Consider the following 20,117-nt stretch of genomic DNA (forward strand, 5'->3'; position numbering starts at 1 on the left):
CTGAAAGTGACTCATCTCTCCCACTAGAATGGAGAAACTCTCTTCATTGAAGTAGGGTGACTCTGACGGGGGAATGTATGTGGCACAGAGGAAGATATTTTTATCTGCTAAGATAGCCTCCTTGTTGATTTCTAAACAGATAAATAATTCTCCTGTTTTGATCAATTCGATTGAATTAATTAGTTCAGATTTATACCATATTAGCATTCCAACTGAGTCTCTGCCCTGTGTGATTCCTTTTAATTTGGTGGATGGTAGGATGTTCTCCCTATAACCTAGTGGACAGCCAGTGAAAACATTAGCTCTGCACCATGTTTCCTGTAGTAGTACAAAATCAACATCATCAATTTCTTTCAGGAAGTCCGCGTTTCTGCTCTATAGCCCAAAAGCAGAGGACTTCAATCCTTGTAAATTCCAACATGCAATGTAAAAAGATTTCATAACTGTTTTTTCTTTACCTTCAAAATGAGACAAACACTCACAATCCAACAAGAACTATGAAAATAGGAATTTTCAATTAACGCAAACTCTTATGATGCAAATGTGATTTGTTTATCATTTAAGATAGCATTTGTGTCATGCCACTTGGGTGGATGTAGTGTGAGGATGGTGGAGTTCTTGTGCTCATCTTACCATGACCCCCGGCCTATCACATGTTAGAATATTAGACTCAGCATGTGTTTAATGTCACTCATTTGGTTGGTGGGGGCTGGGCCAGTTGCTCCTCTCCTCTGTGCGTAGCTCTGCCTGCGACTCCAGGTGTGGGTCTGCGGTGGGGAGGAGGGGGGTGGTAGGCCTCGTCTGGATGGGTCTGAAGCTGGGCTGGGGTGGTCTGTGCTGCGCTGGCTGTGGTGGGCATTGAGGTTGGCGGTGCTGTGGTCGTGGCTGGGGGGTCCAAGGTGCTGGTCCGGGGTGTTGTCTCGATGATCTCGGAAGCGTGGAGATTGCTCCGCTGTTCCTGGGTGGAGAGGTCGGGCTTCGGTTTAAAGCAACATCCTTGAGAGTCTTAGCAAGGATGGGGACTGTCTCCCTGTACAGGTGAACATGGTCATAGAGACAGTTCAGATCGAGGGTGGGATGGTGGGCCAGGTGTACATTGGGTCGCAGGGCACAGTCCCGGGATAGGCTGGCGTTTATTCTTTGGATTGTGGCAGGGTGGAAGTCCTTCCTCTGTAGAAGGGTTGACACCACAATCCTTGAATTGGAGAAGATTGCGGAGGCCTTCTCAATCACTCCCCGTAGTGAAGTCTCCACCCTCTCCTGCTGAGCACACGGGTCATTGCTTCCGGTGTGTATGATTATGTGGCTTGGCGACCAGAGCTGGGCCTTATCAAGCAGCTACATGGCACTCTGCGTTGTTGGGCACCACACCTTTCTCATTTTGTGTCGAGGGAAAAGTGTATTCTCCTGAACCAACTTCCCATTTGAGTCCATCAACAGGATGATGTCAGCCAGTGTTTCTTCTGGACTGGAGGGGGTAGAGGGGGGGCTGATAGGTGTTGGAGCTGGGGTGTGGCTGGTCTGTTTCTTCTGGACGGAAAGGGGTAGAAGCGGGGCTGGTGGATGTTGGAGCTGGGCTGTGGCTGGTCTGTGCCGGTGCCACTGTCAGTGGGAGGCTGTTCTGTGGGCTGGGGGGAGGTGTGCAGCAGGCAGGGCTGGGGACGCCTGCCTGGTTGAGGTGGGCTCCTCTGCTGTGTGAGGCCAGGTCATGGTGATCTAGCTGCTCCTGCAGCCTGTCCTCTGTTCTCTTTCTCTCCTGCAGTCTGTCCTCTGTCCTCTTTCTCTCCTGCAGCCTGTCCTCTGTTCTCTTTCTCTCCTGCAGCCTGTCCTCTGTCCTCTTTCTCTCCTGCAGCCTGTCCTCTGTTCTCTTTCTCTCCTGCAGCCTGTCCTCTGTTCTCTTTCTCTCCTGCAGCCTGTCCTCTGTCCTCTTTCTCTCCTGCAGCCTGTCCTCTGTTCTCTTTCTCTCCTGCAGCCTGTCCTCTGTTCTCTTTCTCTCCTGCAGCCTGTCCTCTGTTCTCTTTCTCTCCTGCAGCCTGTCCTCTGTCCTCTTTCTCTCCTGCAGCCTGTCCTCTGTTCTCTTTCTCTCCTGCAGCCTGTCCTCTGTTCTCTTTCTCTCCTGCAGCCTGTCCTCTGTTCTCTTTCTCTCCTGCAGCCTGTCCTCTGTTCTCTTTCTCTCCTGCAGTCTGTCCTCTGTTCTCTTTCTCTCCTGCAGCCTGTCCTCTGTTCTCTTTCTCTCCTGCAGCCTGTCCTCTGTCCTCTTTCTCTCCTGCAGCCTGTCCTCTGTTCTCTTTCTCTCCTGCAGCCTGTCCTCTGTTCTCTTTCTCTCCTGCAGCCTGTCCTCTGTTCTCTTTCTCTCCTGCAGCCTGTCCTCTGTTCTCTTTCTCTCCTGCAGCCTGTCCTCTGTTCTCTTTCTCTCCTGCAGTCTGTCCTCTGTTCTCTTTCTCTCCTGCAGCCTGTCCTCTGTCCTCTTTCTCTCCTGCAGCCTGTCCTCTGTTCTCTTTCTCTCCTGCAGCCTGTCCTCTGTTCTCTTTCTCTCCTGCAGCCTGTCCTCTGTTCTCTTTCTCTCCTGCAGTCTGTCCTCTGTTCTCTTTCTCTCCTGCAGCTCCTCTCTTAGTGTGGTCAGATCGTTATTACTGCTCTGCCTGTCTTTTCGGAACGTTCTCACCTCTATCACATTTGTTAGATCAGCCAGCTCTCTCTTGGGTCCGTCTCTCTCTTGCTGAACCTCTTTCAGCTGTGTTGCAAGGCTGCTGTCCTGCTCTGTCCGCACCTTGGTTAGGAGCTCTTCTAAGGTGCGGTTGTCTGCTTGCTCCAGTTTGGTGCTCATCCCTCATGGCAGCCATGGTGGTGAGGAGGGCCTGAGCCTGCTTTGCTCTGAGGGGGTTGCTCTCCTCCTGGGGCATGTGTTCCACTATGGTGGGAAGAGAGGTGCCGGATGTGCCTTTTTGGGTGGGGATAGTAGGGGTGAGGGTGGTGCTGGTGGAGTTTGTCTTGTGGGAGGGCATGTCACTGGTGGTGTCCTTCTCTCTCTCCGCTCTCTCCTTAATGGTCTGAAAGTCTGTTTCAAACAGCCTAAGATTACCTTGCACCATGACAGTCCCAGTCTTGTAGAGGTTGATTGTTATCGTGGTGCTGTCAGGGTCGTCTGTCTCTTTGACTTTCAGCTTCCACCCATTACAGATTCCCTCTTTCTTTATGGATGGGTAGTGAGAGCAGACTGCTGAGCGCCATGCATTTGGCTGGTCAGTGAGAAAGATGAGATTACTCACATCACCGTTTTTGTAGAGGTCTGCGAAAAGGGTTTCTGGCCTCCCCTTTAGTAGTTTCTGTTTAAAAGCTTTCCTCGTTGTGTCATTTTTGCCCTCTGGAGGGTAGAGAATGGATTCAGTGCTGAGGGGGAGTGGGGACATAGTGCCTGTGGGCTCTGCTACTACAGCTGCTGCTGCTATGTTCTGCTGCCCCGTTGCCATGGCAACCGGTTTGTTTGTATGCTGCTTGATAGCTCTAACTTAGTTCAAAAACCAGCAAAAATAATATTTGCTTTATAAAAAATATTTAAAAAATTCAAATAAAAAAACAGCAAAAAGAGTAACAAATCTTTACACACAAAAAAAACTGAAGATATTTTTAAAGTTAGTCCGTGCTCCTTTTTGGTTTACTCACTCAGTTTGGTCGTTTCATGTAGTTGTATTAACTCCCCTTGCTAGGTTTGCTCTAGCTCATTCTTTCTGACTAGCTTGTTAGTCTGCTGGCTAGGTTTTTTGTTGTGTAGCTAGCTAGCTAGCTAGAGTCAAAACTTCTTAACCTGAGGCACAAAGTTACTTTTTTTCGATTCTGATTGAATAGAGTTGTTGTTCATCACTTCTTGTCTGGAATTATTTTTAGATTGGAGTGTTTATCTCATTCTAAAAGCATTTTTTTTTTAAATATATCAAGAGCCCATGCTGAGCATGTATCTCTCTCACAGGACAAAATATGATGGGTGCACACACACACACACACACACACACACACACACACACACACACACACACACACACACACACACACACACACACACACACACACACACACGCACACGCACACACACGCACGCACGCACGCACGCATGCATGCTCGCAAACACAAACACACACAGCAAAGGTGCAGTGGGACATGGTTTTGTAGACTCACGCAGCTGATGCAAGTCCTTCCAGCTTTTGGAGGAGGGGCAGGCAGTGATAGTGACCAGGGGACAGGGGTTACCAGCAAGTGTGTTACACAGACTCTGCTGGCGGAAAAACAACTTGCGAGGGTCCACTGACCGCTGCAGCACCTGCAGGTGACTCTGAAACACAGCGATAACCACTGGCCTGTTAAATAAACTGCCGTGATGCATGGGGCATAATTGCTAACACAAATAGATCGTACACACACATCCAAAATAACCACTCTAGACACATGCTCTGGAAGGAGAATGCCAAGACTAACTCAAGGCTGGTGTGGGTGTATGTACACACACACGCACACACACACACACAGCAGGGTGTTGAGTGCTGTACCTGGAGGGCAGAGTAGGTGTAGGGGTAGTGATAGGCCAGGTAGCACACGTCTTCGTTGTGTTTGAAGGTCACGGTAAAGGTCAGGGTGTAGAAGGAAGAGCTCTTTTGGCCTCGGCTCGGACAGAAGCTGTTTCTGCAAAAACAGCATTACTCAAGTTACAAAATGTTATGCCATTTGGAGAAGTCCACTGCAGGGACCGTAACATTGTGTCAGCACTGTTACCTACAGAACAAAGCAAACTCTAACAAACAAGCCATTAAAATCTGCTTGCAATGGATATCAGTAAATATATAATGGTGTGTTCATGCACCAAATTACATGGCAAATCTCACTCTTCTAGCTATCGTTAAAAAAGTATCTGCAGCCTATTTGAGTGATGGTAGCATAACTGTTGTGTAAATGTCTTCCTGTCACTCACCTGTAGTAGCAGACCTCAGTTCCAGTTCTGACCCAGTTGGGTCGTCCTTCCAGAGCCTCTCTGACAGAGTACAGTACAGGCTGCATCCCTGGGGACAGACAGTAAGGCATCTGTTAGGTATCGATACACTAATGAACAGATTGATAACAATGCAACATAAACCACACAGAACGTTGCACCGTTAGACGGGAGCACACAGTACAGGGAGAGCACACAGTACAGGGAGAACATACAGTACAGTTTACTAAATCTATAGAAAGTAAACTCCCTAAAGGACTTTTAAAATGCCATTGTACTTTTTTCCAATTACACATTTCTAGAGAGTACCATTGTGGCCCAGGCCCACTGCTGAGCTCTAGAACGGACGAGGATGAGAATGAAGGAGCCCTGAGTGTGGGGGACTGGGAATGGCACATTTAGGGGGATTGAGGACCCATCCCCCAACCCCCCAACGTGTAGGCAGATCAACAACACAGGGGTCCTAAAATACCTAAAATACATACTGACAATCATCTACCTCGGTGCTTATCCAGTGAGGTGTCATTATACTGGCTATCTGTGCTTACCGTAGTTGAACTGGCTGTTGGCTTTCTCACAGTTGATGATGTTGAAGCGATAGGGCACGTTTGCCGCCATACCGCTGACCTCGAAATAGAACCACTGGTGGTGCTGGGAGCAGTTGGCGTCCGCGTTCAGGATCAGATCGTACTCGTGACTGAGGAAGAGGGAGGAGGTTGAAGACAGAGATTAAGTATGAATCACAAATGGCACCTTATTCCCTGTATAGTGCACTACCTTTGACCAGAACCTGTCAAACATAGTGCACTATAAAGGGAATAGGGTGCCATTGGGGACACATCCTACATCATGAAGAAAGAAGTCTTTCTCTCTATGTTGTATTCGAACTGTTCTACAGTGCAACGGTTTTACAAAGACTTAATGTATTATTTAAAGAAATTCCAGTCCAAGTATAGACTAAACCTTTAATTTGATCTCAAATATGTCAACGTGACACCTTCCTTACAGAACCAAAAGGAGAGGTTTGAGAGACTCTGTTTGATTTTCAATACAGCGTAAATGAGCCCCGAGGGGAATGTGCTACTTGTAGTCAGGTCTCTGCCAGGAAGCAGGAAGGAGCTGGAACAAAGCGGAGAAGCGTACCTACGGACGTGAACGGCTTTGCGCAGGTTCCCGCACTCAAACTTGGAGAAGAAGCTCAGGGAGTCGGAGTGATCAGGAGAGCCCTGGGAGCTGGGGATGGAAGGGGGGGGGGGGGGGGGGGGGGTACATTAATACAGAGTACCTGACTACATCAAAAATTACTAGGAGGGTAATGGTCATTTTGAATTAGCTTTTGTACTTCAGTGACCGGACCCATCCATTATCAGTCTGACCAGTAACAGAAAATGGCACCTGAGGCTTCTCATTATGCACATAATCTAGCTGAGAGTGCCTGGCGATGCTCTGATTATCAAGTATGCCGTAAGAACACAACCCCAACCAGGATGGCGTAGCTGCTCTTACAGTATCCATGCTATACCTCTGACATCCTCCATTACCACGGCAAAGCAGTTCTGCAGTCAACTGACAAATCAAAACAGGTGAGTCCGCAGCAGCAGAGCCCAGGAATATCTCTACTCAATGTCCTCTTTCCATTAGACATCCACCAACGCACTCAAGTGCTCTGCTGTTTCAACATTTTTCTATATAACAAGCAAGATATTTCAGCAGAAATGTCCCCGTCTCAACCAACTATGGCGGACATCCATGAACAGTCCATAGAGGATAGGAACATATGATAACTGCCTGTGGAGAGGAGTGGCTTCAGTCCTAGAGAGAGTGGCTGATTTGTTAACACTCACCTGCGGTCCTCCAGGTCAAACACAACTTCATCAATAACGTCCTCAGGGTTGAGGAGACGCTGGATGTCCTCAAACACCTTCTTCCTGTCAGAGACAGAGTACAGTACATATTCACCAAGGATAATACAGAATCATATTAATTACGGTTCTGTAATTACGTTCCTAAAGACATGGAAAGTATTTTGCGTCAACTACTCTCTTAGATTTGCTGATACTGGCCTAAATATTGATTTATTACCAAAATGAATAGTACAAATAGTACAGCATTTTGACATCTAAAGCATGTTATGATAGTCTCATTGAGTTAAACAATTACATTAGAGTTCATAAACCCTGGAAGTCAGCCTAAAGCGGGCATATACTGTAAATGTACACTGTGTACAAAACATTAGGAACATTAGTTTCACCCCCTTTTGCCCTCAGAATAGCCTCAATTTGTTGGGGCGTGGACTCTACAAGGTGTCGAAAGCGTTCCACAGGGATGCTGGGCCATGTTAACTACGATGCTTCCTACAGTTGTGTCAAGTCGGCTGGATGTCCTTTGGGTGGTGGACCATTCTTGATACACACGGGAAAGTGTTGAGCGTGAAAAACCCAGCAGCGTTGCAGTGCGCCTGGCACCTACTACCATTCCCCGTTCAAAGGCACTTCAATATTTTGTCTTGCCCATTCCTCCTCTGAATGGCACACATACACAATCCATGTCTCACCAAAAAAACATTATTTATCCTCTCCTTCATCTACACTGATTGAAGTGATTTAACAGGTGACATCAACAAGGGATCCCATAGCTTTCACCTGCATTCACCTTGTCAATCTACGTAATGTTTTGTACGCTCAGTGCATGTGGCAATTCGACTGGACATTTCTATATTTCCCCAAACTAAATCTGAAATGCCTCCAACCCCATGCAGACCTAGTTTCAGTGGTGAGTCAGCACAGCAACAGGTGTACCCTATACAGGACTTCCTTTCTCTCAGCACTGTAGCTAGAGAGAGACTCTGTGGTGCACTTCACTCTCTCCTCTCCTCTCACTATCCCATCACCACCTCCCCAAGGTCCCTTATCACTCCCCAAATTAAGAGGAGAGGCGAGGGGCACAGAGGAGCACTGCATCAGACCGCCATCCCTTTCCTCCTCTTTCTGAATATAGGATTACAGGACGAGGCAGGAGAAAAGTCTCCAGTGGAGCCACAGAGCCCTCCTTCATCCCCATCCAGGGCGCTCTGACTCAGAGCACTCTAAACAAATACACCAGAGGACAATCAGAAAGGCTGGGAGATAACCAGGAGGCTAGGGGGACACAGGTCGCATGAAGCCTGAGGGTGTGATTGTTTGATCAGGCCATGCCTGTGAGGACCACTGCCCTGGCTCTATCCCACCGGGTCCTGAGGGGACAGAAAAGCCAGTAACCATCCCACTGAGTTAGAAAGAGTTAGAGAGAGGCTGAAAACACTTTCTCAAGAAAGCGGGGCCCAGCGGACGGGATGCCCTTCAAATGAAATGAGTCGACTTGTTTTTTCCTAAAAATATAAACTTTAGATGTGTTTTACATTAGGGAAATCTCAATTTACATACACTTCTCGTGAAAGCTGAATTTAAAAGTATTTAGAACTATTTAATGTGAACACAGACTCCCAAAAAGTAAAGCGCCTGACAAAATTGCATCTGTGCAACCTAAATGTCACAGACTGTCAATCACTTTAAGTCCCGAAAAATGGCTTTTGCAGAGAAGACACTAAATAGAGCTAACATAGACTTATCTCTTCCCAGGGTGAGCACAATGAACTGTGAAATGACTGAAATAAACTTCCTTTCCACACAATCTGCCATTTGCACCTTGAAAAGTTCTCCAAGAAAACAAGTTTTGGTCTGGGCAGCCGCCACATAGCCTAATTAGATTACTGAATAAGTGTTTAATAAAAGGTTGGCACTTTGGGATGCATTTGGGTTGACTGACTTCAGTAGGGAGCAGTAGAACGAAAGGGACTGACAAAGATCCTGTGCACTGACAAATTATACAGCTTGGCTGCTTGAGATAACGATAAGCGAAAGGTGGGTATCTATCCATTATGGATTACACATGTCAATGACACTTAAGCATTTGTTGAGACTCACAAATAATCCCAAAGCTTCAGAAACAAATGACCAAAGCATTTTCATTAAAAGGATAAACAAACTTAATAGAATACAAATACACTACACATACATAATAGAATACAAATACACTACACATACATAATAGAATACAAATACACTACACATTGCTTGTAAATAATGCTAAAATCAGATGTGGAAAACATTTCAAGACTAGCTAAGTCCTATCATTCTGTGCATATTCTAGTGTAGGAAATGACATGAATAATGCCTTTGACAGGTTTGAGAAGTCTTCTACTGTGTTCTCAGCTCAAGTGTGAAACACTACAGGTCAAAAGAAATCTGCATATAATATGCCGCTTCAATGACATGCTATTGTTTACGATATTTCCGGTATTTCACACTGAAAAAGAGCACTTGAACCTGACTTAGACGCTACAGAATTATTTGCCAGTTACAATCAACGTAACATTGCAATGCTGTAAGCCTATATTACTCACTCTGCAGAAAGCAGCAGCAAACGATTTGTTTCAAGCCCAGAAACATCTCCCACTGTTGTGTATGGCCCCTCTAAATGACTAACTATATTGTCTACTCTGTAGTAGGGTGTAGAAATATAGTATGATCTAAAATATTCAACCAGGAAGAGTATACAGTAAAGGAAGAGGACTGGGAATTGCCAGGGACCTCACGATACGATGTTATGACAATACTTAGGTGCCAATACGATATGTATTGCGAATTTCACGATTCTATTTGTATTGCAACTCAATATTTTTATTGTGTTTCGATGTTCCTAACATATTGCCCCATCATATGTCTGCTGCAGAGACAAGAAAGAGCATGAGAAAATTTGTTTTGATCAGTCAGGGAAATAAAAGGGCTGAAAACAAATTGGCTCCCTATTTAAAAAGAAGATGAAGACAAGCTATGAAGGAAAAATACTGGAGTTTTGGTGGAGGCACAGCCAACTATCGCAAAAAGAATATTGCGATATTGTTAAAACATTACGATAATATAGTCAAAAAGAATATCCCGATATGTAACTGTATCGATTTTCCCCCCCATCACCAGTAACAAACCCGCTCAAACATTTCCAGAGTGCTGAACACTGTGTTCGTCTCAATGAAGGGTGTTAGACTGTTAAATCACTACAGTGAGGTGACCATCCAAGAAGACAGGGAAAATTTTGCCATGATTCTTAATCATGCCGGCATGTCTGTTTCTTCTCAAAAATTCTTCTGGCAATCACTTCCAGAAACCTGCTTCCATCAACCACTTTCCAAAGGTGGCATACACCAAAAATGAAATCAATCCGAGACAATTGACAGGATGAATGCTATCTGTGCTGTGCCATCTGTGACAGAGAGGAGCAACAGCCGACAATACAGAGAGAGAAAGGAATCAAGACAGTGGGGAAAGTAGGAGGACCAAGCTTATATTTGACATCTTCCTTCCTGACATGCTTCGAACACGCTCCATAAACTCCTTCTTTAAATGGGATTTATGCAAATGAAGTGATGGGATGGGTCTAATGGGTTAGTACCACACTGAGACAAGACCTCCCATCATGCCATGATGAATACATCAACATGGCTCGATCATTCCCACACTCATCAATCACTGCAATTTAGTTAGGGGGAGCCACAGCAGTGCTATTTCTTCTGTCCTCAAATGGCATTTTTCCTTCAACTTACATAAATATAAAACCACTGGTTGACATATGGAGACATCTACCTACCTTTGCACATTGGGTTTCCTTCCAGCCATTGGCTCTTTACTCTGTGGAGGGAGATGTCCCCAGAAGTCAGGGAAGGCTAAGATGGAATACTCAGGGATGGACTTGGTGAGGGCTGCTGCTGCGGTGTACATGCGTGGGTCATGGTGGGGGATGCGGGCCCCGTGTTTCTCCAGCAGCCTGTCTACCATGCTAGGGTGGCTGTCCTGCTTCACACTGGAGCTAGACAGGAAGTGGCTGTGGAAGTCACAGGCCTGCAGATGGTTCTCTGGAGGTTCTCCTTTGCCATCCTGGTCTCCCTCTACTGTTGAGACTGGGTGCTCCAGGGGAGAATGGGATGGAGAATCTCTGAGATTTACTCTGGATCTTCCATCAGTCCTGAAGTCCTCATTGAGTAAACCCTCCTCATCGGAGCTTGAATCTACCTCAGAGTCCGAGTCCAAGTCCTGAAAGACATGGTACTCTGTAAACCTAAATGGGGTTACAGGTGGTATGTGCTACACTCTTCGCCTCTGGTTACATTTAAAGTGCACACCAGCCATGATTAGCTAAATGTACTGTCGTCGTAACAACTCAATGCAAATAATAAACTCAAGGGATCTTATCGAATAAAAAAGGAACATTAAAATGCATTCATTAGTAAAAACAGAAATACATCTTAAGGTCAATAAAACATAAAGAACACCTCTGATGGTGCCCCCAAGAATATATATTTAACGTCCCATTCCCAGTGACATCAAAACTGTGTTCAGTCCTTTGATATTGAAAGCAGATGAGGTCTAGCAATTACAGCAGCTGACAAGCAGAAAATATGAAGCATCATTGGCCCCATCCTTGCAATTTCGCAACTTGAATATCAATTTAAAACCTATGCATAATTGTTCTATGATTCCACAGAGAGGAGTCAGGAGACTAATTCCTTGAAGCTTGTGAAGCTATAAGAAAGTCGATGTGTGTCAACGGCTAGTGTTCACGGGACAGGCATTGATTAGCATGTAAAAGGTTAAGTAAAGCATGTGGGAATGTCTGGAAACCCAGATTTTTTACTGTGTGTTCTTTGTATCTCATAACCTCTAGCCCTCAGCAGTTATGCTAAACTTATGAGTTTGGGAGTTTTTTCAGTGTTTCCACTGCGCACTTGCTGATTCACTTCCTTTCACATCATATTAGCATTAAAATCAGAGCTGAATACCAATGGATATGTACAGTATAATGCAGAAATGCCAACTGTAGGTATCATTGAAGCAGAGCAAGAAAGATGGATAGAAAAAGAAAGTGGTTAAGAGTGTTGGGCCAGTAACCGAAAGGTTACTGGTTTGAAACACCGTGTCGACTAGGTGAAAAATCTGCCGATGTGCCCTTGAGCAAGGCACGTAACCCTAATTGCTTCTGTAAGTCGCTCTGGATAAGAGCATCTGCTAAAATGTTTCAAAAAATCACTCTAGGCACTATGCAGTCAAAGCAGGGTAGCAGGTTTCAGGGGGAAAAGTTGAAGGCATCATTCTTCTTAGGCTTTAATAATGCATGTTTGGCTTCATGCACTCAACAAAGCAATGTGTACCATGTGAAACAAAACTAAACAAAATAGCATATAAATTTAAACAGCTCGCTTTCTCGCTGCACAGGAATAATGTGACTTATCCTTTTCATTCTTAATGAAAAAGGCCCCATAAACAAACACTATAGATCGAATCTCTAGTGTCAATGTGATTACTGAATCCAGCAAATTAAAAAGGACTGTTGAAAACATGATTGTGCTGTTTGCGATTTCCAGAACATCATCATTAGAATCTCTCTTGATTAAACCGTAGATATGATGCAGGTGCAGGACGGAAATCGACGCTCACATTCTAGTGACTCATAATAATCAAAGCCATAATTAGAGGAACACCTGGGAGTTGTGCTGCAGTGAACGTCTTGAAGATCCTGGGATAAAAGTGGAGAATGGACAACCAGGGTCTCATTGAGAGGTGTTATACAAGCAGCTCTGATCAAAGTAAGCCGCAGTCTCCTCAGGCATCTGACCGTAAGGGGGAGAAAACTCCCGTCTGCCTTCCACTCCCATACGCCTATACTACAGTCCCCAGGGCAGGGAAAGCATATCTCTTGGACTTGGACAAGATTAAAAATATAAGGAAACAGATTGAGGATTTATAAATGAACCATGGTTATTATACCTTGTAGTCACACGATGTATCAAGGTACTGTACGCCTATTATTATGTTTTGTTTGATCATGGAGATCAGCAGATATGACAACCTCATTATATGTAATCAGTCAGGTATAACTTCAATAATGGATAAGTTATGCCTACTGTACGTCGCCTGTCTAAGCATTGCAATAGTTTTCTCTTTTTGAAACACAACCAATGCTCAGAGAAAATGAACTTCCAGTGCTGTGTGTTCAGAGTCCTATTTCTACATAGAATTAAAACTATAATCAAACGTGAACACACACTGTAGTAGCCAAAATAAAATGCACCGCTAGTTCGTGTGAACAATGAATGTGAAATGCATTCGACCTTTCTGTGTAATCTCTGCCCCCTCTCCGAAGAAGGGCATTCTGGGAATGTAACTAACCTAATTGTCTTGTTGTTTCATGGCATGCTGAATTACTACATCAGTAGAGAGAGACAGCCGCAAATTAATTGGGGAAGAAGTATTTTTCAGCAGAGGCAGTTAATCTTGTGATATCATTGAAATGAAGAGAGTTGCGCCAGGAGGAGAGAAGACATGCAGCGGGAGGAGGTACATTCTCACAGGCTTGTTGGCATTTCAATTTGCCTTAACAGTCTAAAGTCTACCACAATGTCATGGGGTATCACACTGCCTGACACATGTCAGTCAAGTTATAGGGGAAATTTAAATGCCAATAGCTCACTTGTGAAATTAGATACCCTATTAGTATTACCCTGATAATCCTACAGAAAATTGTAAAGAAAGGAAATCTATGGAAATTTGACGCAAATTATGAAATCCCGTTGTGGTTCACTAGAATCCTTCTGCTCCCGAAACACTGTTACCCAGAAGTTCCATAGAGGTTAATGATTTTGAGTGTTGCCCTGAGAACGGTTTGCTTATCAGAGGATAATAGTGGCTGTCATACCCTGCTACCAGCTATCAGCCTCTCACAGTCAGACCACTTCCCAGGCTCTCTGGGTCTTGCTGAGTAGAAAACGTTTACCTGAGAAGTGGGGTCAGCACTTAGATTGACTTTTAGGATAGGCATAATGCACAGTCATTTTAGCAGATGCTCTTATCCAGCGTGACTTAGAGTAGTGATTCCACACATTTTATACTTCTCCCCCGTAGGAATCGAACCTACTACCCTGGCAATGCAAGCGCCATGGTCTACCAACTGAGCTACATGGGACACTCATCTAGTATCCACACATCTATCCACCTCAGGCTAGGCTCTTGGAGCCTTGCTAGAATCAACAATTGATTAAACACATTCCACAATGTACCAATAAATTAGTAGCTATGGATATTACTGCTGAGAGTCAGTCAGGCATTTGCTATGATATGGTATTGATAACATATTATTTAGAGCAGACCATCAATGTCTGATACTGTAATAGGACTCCTATGGGAGAGATGGAGGGATAGGGCACAGGAGAACAATGTTTACCTGGAAGTCGTGGTGGAGTTCAGGACACAGTCTGACGTACTGACCCAGCTGCTCCAGGGGCCTGTCAGGTTCTGGCCGGGACCGCAGCTTGTTCACGTCTGACTCCAGGTCATCATCCTGCCGGGGCGATACACACACATGCATACACACACATGCACACACGCACGAACACACACACACAGAGAGCTGTAACACCACATAGAGCTGGGTGATATGGACAGAAATCCATATCACGACAAATTTAATTAAACGTTTATAACATTAAAGGGGAAATCAGCAGTTGCTGCATACTTTTTCTTACTTATAAATTAATGATATGTACCAATTGATTCTTGAAGAATATAACTTATACATGCCTCATGAGCGTAGTTGAACTGACGTACCCCACTGTATAGCCTCAACATGGTTAAAACTATCGACGGTCAGTCCTTGCATCCATAGCTCTGTCTTTGAATTTGAGATTGGTTACATTTCTCCAGTCCCAACCCCACCACTTTCTACCAAAACAGTGGTGGGGAGTACACTATGTTATTGCTTCAACAGCTGATTGCCTCTTTAATGTGCACAACAGTTTTTATTTTTATATTACCCTTAAAACTACGACTGCTACTTTGAATGTTGTAGCTATCGATTGTCCCATTAACAATCACCCATAAATGCAAATGTATTTAATTTCAAACTTCACAAGTCTTCAGTAGGTTATTTATCGTAATTCACAACGTGAGCAAAATTAGCTAAATCTTCACGGTAAGTGACCGATTTCTATCATTTTCGGGTTATCCTCCCAGCTCTACCGCCACATCAGCACTGCACACACCCAGACAACATGACCTCTGTTCTATTTGTCTGCACTCTAAACCCCGACACACCTGGTGCGTACATCCATTAATCAGGAATACACTAAACCTTTGACTCTGGGACTCCAGAGGGAGGAGGCAGGTAAACAAACGGCTGGCGTCAGGCTCATCAACAGACAACAACAACTCCTCAGACACATACTGTCCTGCACTGAACAGTCCACTAGCAGCATGATAAACCCATTCACTTGATAGAGAGTTGGGCTATATCCGATTACGTGGGTGAGGTCATTTAAGGACAGTATCTATCTGCAAAAGAGCCCCATCTCTGACAGTGTCCAGCAGCAGGGCCTGGATGCTAACCACTAACCAGCACACAGCGCTCAGACTTAAAAACAGCAGTAACTCAGTAGAACACAACACTCCTGCTGCTTTACATACACAAATGTGTCAGATAATAGATGTGGCTGCTGGTGTTTGTCAGCATGGATCTGATACCCTGGCTTTGCCTTCCTCCTCTCCCTCTACCCACAACAAGTTGATTTTGCAGCGTGCCAAATGTTGCTATTCACAAACAGCCACAGCCGCGCCTAGCCTCTGGCCACATCAGATTAGGTCTATACAATGAAATGGATATGTTAGGAGGGAGGAGGATAATGGGGGCTTCAGTGTGTTCGAACCATATATGTTAAAATCTGTAGATAGTGGCAGCGCTGATGGTATCCACGTATTCCTATGGACAACTCCCAATGGCGCATTAAGCCGGAAGTATTTGAATTTGAAGCACGCCATACTGCTGAATGGGGCTGAATGGCACCAAAAATTGCTAAGAATCCCGGTGAAAATGGCCATAACTACCAAAGGATCATGGTCGATGTAGTCATTTTCATCCTGCCTGAGAGACAAGTGCAAAGAGTGTGCATAATGGCGTGAGCCTCCTTGTAGCCTGCCGGCCCGTGATTGGTCTGTGTCAGCACGTGGTCCTGTGTGATGACAAATGGATTAGTCAGAATGGATCACTATTTATTTCAAAGCGAACTTTCAAATAATTTACCTTGGGGATCTAACACATTTTAGATCCGCTAGTTAGCCGAGGAGCAGAGCTCGGGACTTCATGCTCCAGATCGGACACTGGGGGTTTGAACGAAAGCAGCGAGGTGGCATTGATTTCTGCCTCCATCAGAGGTCCTGTTATTGAAGTAACGTGAAGGCAGGAAGCACTTCACGTCAAGCTCACAGCACGCACAGACCGTCTTCCTTTTCACAAGTAACGGATCAGCCAAATACACTCCCATTTACTCATTTAGGAGAAATTACAGAGGAAAATTGCATGTGTCAGATTGCGTCTGTGCCTGTGCGAGTGTGACTGGGTGCGAGTGCTTGAGTGAGTGAGTGTTTGCATGTGTGTATGTGTGCCCATGACTGCCGTGTGCATGTGTGTGTTGCCTCCGAGCGAGGATCACAAATCACTCACATATTCCTTGCCGCAGTCAGCCTCTTCATTTTCAATGTCGTCGTCACTATCATCTTCGAAGCTGACATCTTGGGAAAAGAAAAGACACGAAGACGTAAATGTCAAAGGCTTTTGCACTATTTGTGTAGGATCAAAACAAACTGGTCCGTGAGAAATCTGTTCCTGTCTGACATGTGATGTATGTGTGCATGACTAATATGCAAAATGTGAAATGCACAGTACAGACGTGTGGCAGGGATCAAAACAAAAAAACATGACAGCTTCGATACGTTCCTGTATCTTTTATACCCTACAAAGTCCTAACACGTCTGTCTCATGTGGATTTTACAGCAATGTGCCTGAACTTAAAACGCAAAACTTGATCTTCTTTTGTTTCTGTAGACCTGTCAGCCTGATGTTCTAGTCTGCTAACTCGACTGGCAGATGAGAGAGGTGAAGTCAGGGCTATCTCAGCAGACAGATGAAAAGAATGCACCAGAATGAGCTAGGAACATGGCAAAATGAAATCTGCCTCGTAGCAACGGCGGCCATATCAAGGTATTTCAATTTGGAGGGTCATTACTGAGAGGGCCGTGTGGCATCGGTAGCTGCAGGGGTCTTAAAGGAACCATTGCCCTCTAGCAGATTTTAGAGGTGTGTCACCAGAGAAACACTACATTTCAACGTTGCAGGCTGATCATGTTGATGTGCGGCGCTGCAGACAGTATCACGTATCGAAAGCTGTCAAATACGTCCCTGTTGGTCCCTGTTTATATATACCTTCAATGGTTTTTCCGAATTTTTCTCACGTTGTGAGAGCACGTGCCAGTTTGTAGTTCAGCAACACGTACAATCATACATTAATGCATGGCGCATACCTATTCTTTCCTGTGGATGGATCATCCTGTGCTCCATCCTGTTCTCACAGAGTTTCACTGCCGCCTGCTTATAGGCAGATCAGATGAAGTGTGCCTCATCACTAAGAGAAATGAGGTGGGCATCTAAAGAGTCTGCCTCAGAGACCCAGGGTTGCCAGGGTAACCAAGCCTATGCTCGCTGAATGACAAACATGGCAGGAAGACTTTATCACTGCCGACCACTGCCAGTGTGTTCACAGTGGGATAATGTCGCTCATCATATTCTCGCAGTTACATCAACATTTTAAACATCACACGCCTCCCAGTATAGTATCCGAGAGAGTGTGAGACAGAGAGAGAAACAGAAGCGAAGAGAGAAAGAGCGAAAGACAGACGTCGAGAGAGAGAGAGAGAGAGAGAGAGAGAGAGAGGGAGAGAGAGAGAGGGAGAGAGAGAGAGAGAGAGTGAGAGAGAAAGGGAGGGAGAGGGGGAGAGGGAGAGAGAAGGAAAGGGAGAAAGTGTACGAGGGAGAGAGGCTGATGAAAATAGAGATTGGCAAACAATACCTTGGGGTCCTGGAGCAGTGTCAGCAGGCCTCCCAGGCAGGGGGAAGGTATAAACACTCTGATCCGAGGTCAGAGGCAGGGGACATTTAGGATAGCACTTCCTCATCAGCTGGACAGCATACTCCACCAGATATTCCAGACCGTTACTGGCCAGGCAGGTCTTCAAAACAGCAACACAAACAGAAACACAGCCACCTCCTACATGTATTTAGGTTTTTTTACCCACATTAGCATGCATTATCCAGCATTACAATCAAGCTCTGTATTATACGCAAATAACTTGGCGAGGGCAATCAGAATTGCCAGGCAATACCAACTCCAATTATAAAAAACCATTATCATTAAAGCAATTAGATCTGAGAAATTACAAAGGAGTTAAAAAAAGCAATTAAAGTAAGGGATATTAGTTATTGCTTATAACAGTGACTGGTAGCACGTAAAGCTATGTGTGGGTATACCTGTGTGGTGTGGTAGAGGAGGCTGATGCCCCCCTGTGCCACCAGAGCGACCCGGCCAGCGCTGCAGTGGGTGGTCTGGTGCAGGCAATGGAGCAGGGCCAGGCGGATGGGGATGGTCTCATGGTCCGGGTCCTTGTTGTGCCAGTCCTCATACAGCTTCAACAGGGCAGACACGTAACCCTTGGCCACAGCGGCCCTGACATTGGCCTCTGAAAGAAAGATATGAAAATGGTTTAACAGTCTGATGGCCTGGAGATAGAAGCAGTTTTTTAGTCTCTCGGTCCCAGCGTTGATGCACCTGTACTGACCTCGCCTTCTGGATGGTAGCAGGTTGAACAGGCTGTGGCTCGACCTACCTTTCCTTAGAGATCACTGCTGTGGCCAAGGGTTATGTCTCTGCCCTGCTATATAACTACTGCTTTGTGGACATTGAAATAGTCATCACCACTAGGTACTCTACCCAGGGCCGGATGAATGTTGGAGCTTACCGGGGCTAAAGCCCCTGGGCCCAGGCCAGTGGGGTGCCCAAGAGAAAGCACATTTGAAAAGAATTCACTATACACTACCATTAAAAGTTTGGGGACACTTTTCCCCCATTAAAATAACATCAAATTGATCAGAAATACAGTGTAGACATTGTTAATGTTGTAAATTACTATTGTAGCTGGAAACGGCTGATTTTTTATGGAATATCTACATAGGCGTACAGAGGCCCATGATCAGCAACCATCACTCCTGTCTTCCATTGTCACTTTGTGTTAGCTAATCCAAGTTTATCATTTTAAAGGCTAATTGATCATTAGAAAACCCTTTTGCAATTATGTTAGCACAGCTGAAAACTGTTATCCTGATTAAAGAAGCAATAAAACTGGCCTTCTTTAGACTAGTTGAGTATCTGGAGCATCAGCATTTGTGGGTTTGATTACAGGCTCAAAATGGCCAGAAACAAATAACTTTCTTGTGAAACTCGTCAGTCCATTCTTGTTCTGAGAAATGAAGGCTATTCCATGCGAGAAATTGACAAGAAACTGAAGATCTCGTACAACGCTGTGCACTACTCCCTTCACAGAACAGCGCAAACTAACTCTCTAACCAGAATAGAAAAAGGAGTGGGAGGCCCCGGTGCACAACTGAGCAAGAGGACAAGTACATTAGAGTGTCTAGTTTGAGAAACAGACGCCTCACAAGTCCTCAACTGGCAGCTTCATTAAATAGTGCCAGTCTCCAAGTCAACGGTGAAGAGGGGACTTCTAGGCAGAGTTCCTCGGGTGCAACACTCACTACCGAGGTCCAAACTGCCTCTGGAAGCAACATTAGCACAAGAACAGTTAGTCGGGACCTTCCCGAAATGGGTTTCCATGGCCAACCAGCCTCACACAATCCTAAGATCCCCATGCGCAATGCGAAATGTCGGCTGGAATGGTGTAAAGCTCGCCGGAATTGGACTCTGGAGCAGTGAAAACGCGTTCTCTGGAATGATGAATCATGCTTGACCATCTGACCATCTGACAGACTAATTTGGGTTTAGCAGATGTCAGGAGAACACTACCTGCCTGAATGCATAGTGCCAACTGTAACGTTTGGTGGAGGAGGAATAATGGTCTGGGGCTGTTTCATGGTTCAGGCTAGGCCCCTTAGTTCCAGTGAAGGGACATCTTAATGCTACAGCATACAGTGACATTATGGACGATTCTGTGCT

The 20,117-nt window shown here is 45.2% G+C and overlaps 1 protein-coding gene across 1 annotated transcript in view; it reads right to left on the reverse strand.

The window, feature by feature from the left end:
- LOC129862629 (cytosolic carboxypeptidase 4) overlaps window positions 1-20,117 on the reverse strand; it is a 155,808-nt gene that overhangs the window by 98,545 nt on the left and 37,146 nt on the right. The window contains exons 8-18 of the mRNA XM_055934473.1: window positions 18,419-18,627; window positions 17,961-18,120; window positions 16,559-16,626; window positions 14,288-14,404; window positions 10,661-11,103; window positions 6,823-6,906; window positions 6,122-6,211; window positions 5,527-5,675; window positions 4,961-5,048; window positions 4,542-4,674; window positions 4,174-4,327 (exon numbers count right to left, since the gene is read on the reverse strand). Of these exons, the coding sequence (XP_055790448.1) occupies window positions 4,174-4,327; window positions 4,542-4,674; window positions 4,961-5,048; window positions 5,527-5,675; window positions 6,122-6,211; window positions 6,823-6,906; window positions 10,661-11,103; window positions 14,288-14,404; window positions 16,559-16,626; window positions 17,961-18,120; window positions 18,419-18,627 (1,695 nt within the window). The remainder of the gene's footprint in view (window positions 1-4,173; window positions 4,328-4,541; window positions 4,675-4,960; window positions 5,049-5,526; window positions 5,676-6,121; window positions 6,212-6,822; window positions 6,907-10,660; window positions 11,104-14,287; window positions 14,405-16,558; window positions 16,627-17,960; window positions 18,121-18,418; window positions 18,628-20,117) is intronic.

The sequence above is a fragment of the Salvelinus fontinalis genome, chromosome 9 (assembly GCF_029448725.1).
Source record: "Salvelinus fontinalis isolate EN_2023a chromosome 9, ASM2944872v1, whole genome shotgun sequence".
NCBI lineage: Eukaryota > Metazoa > Chordata > Actinopteri > Salmoniformes > Salmonidae > Salvelinus > Salvelinus fontinalis.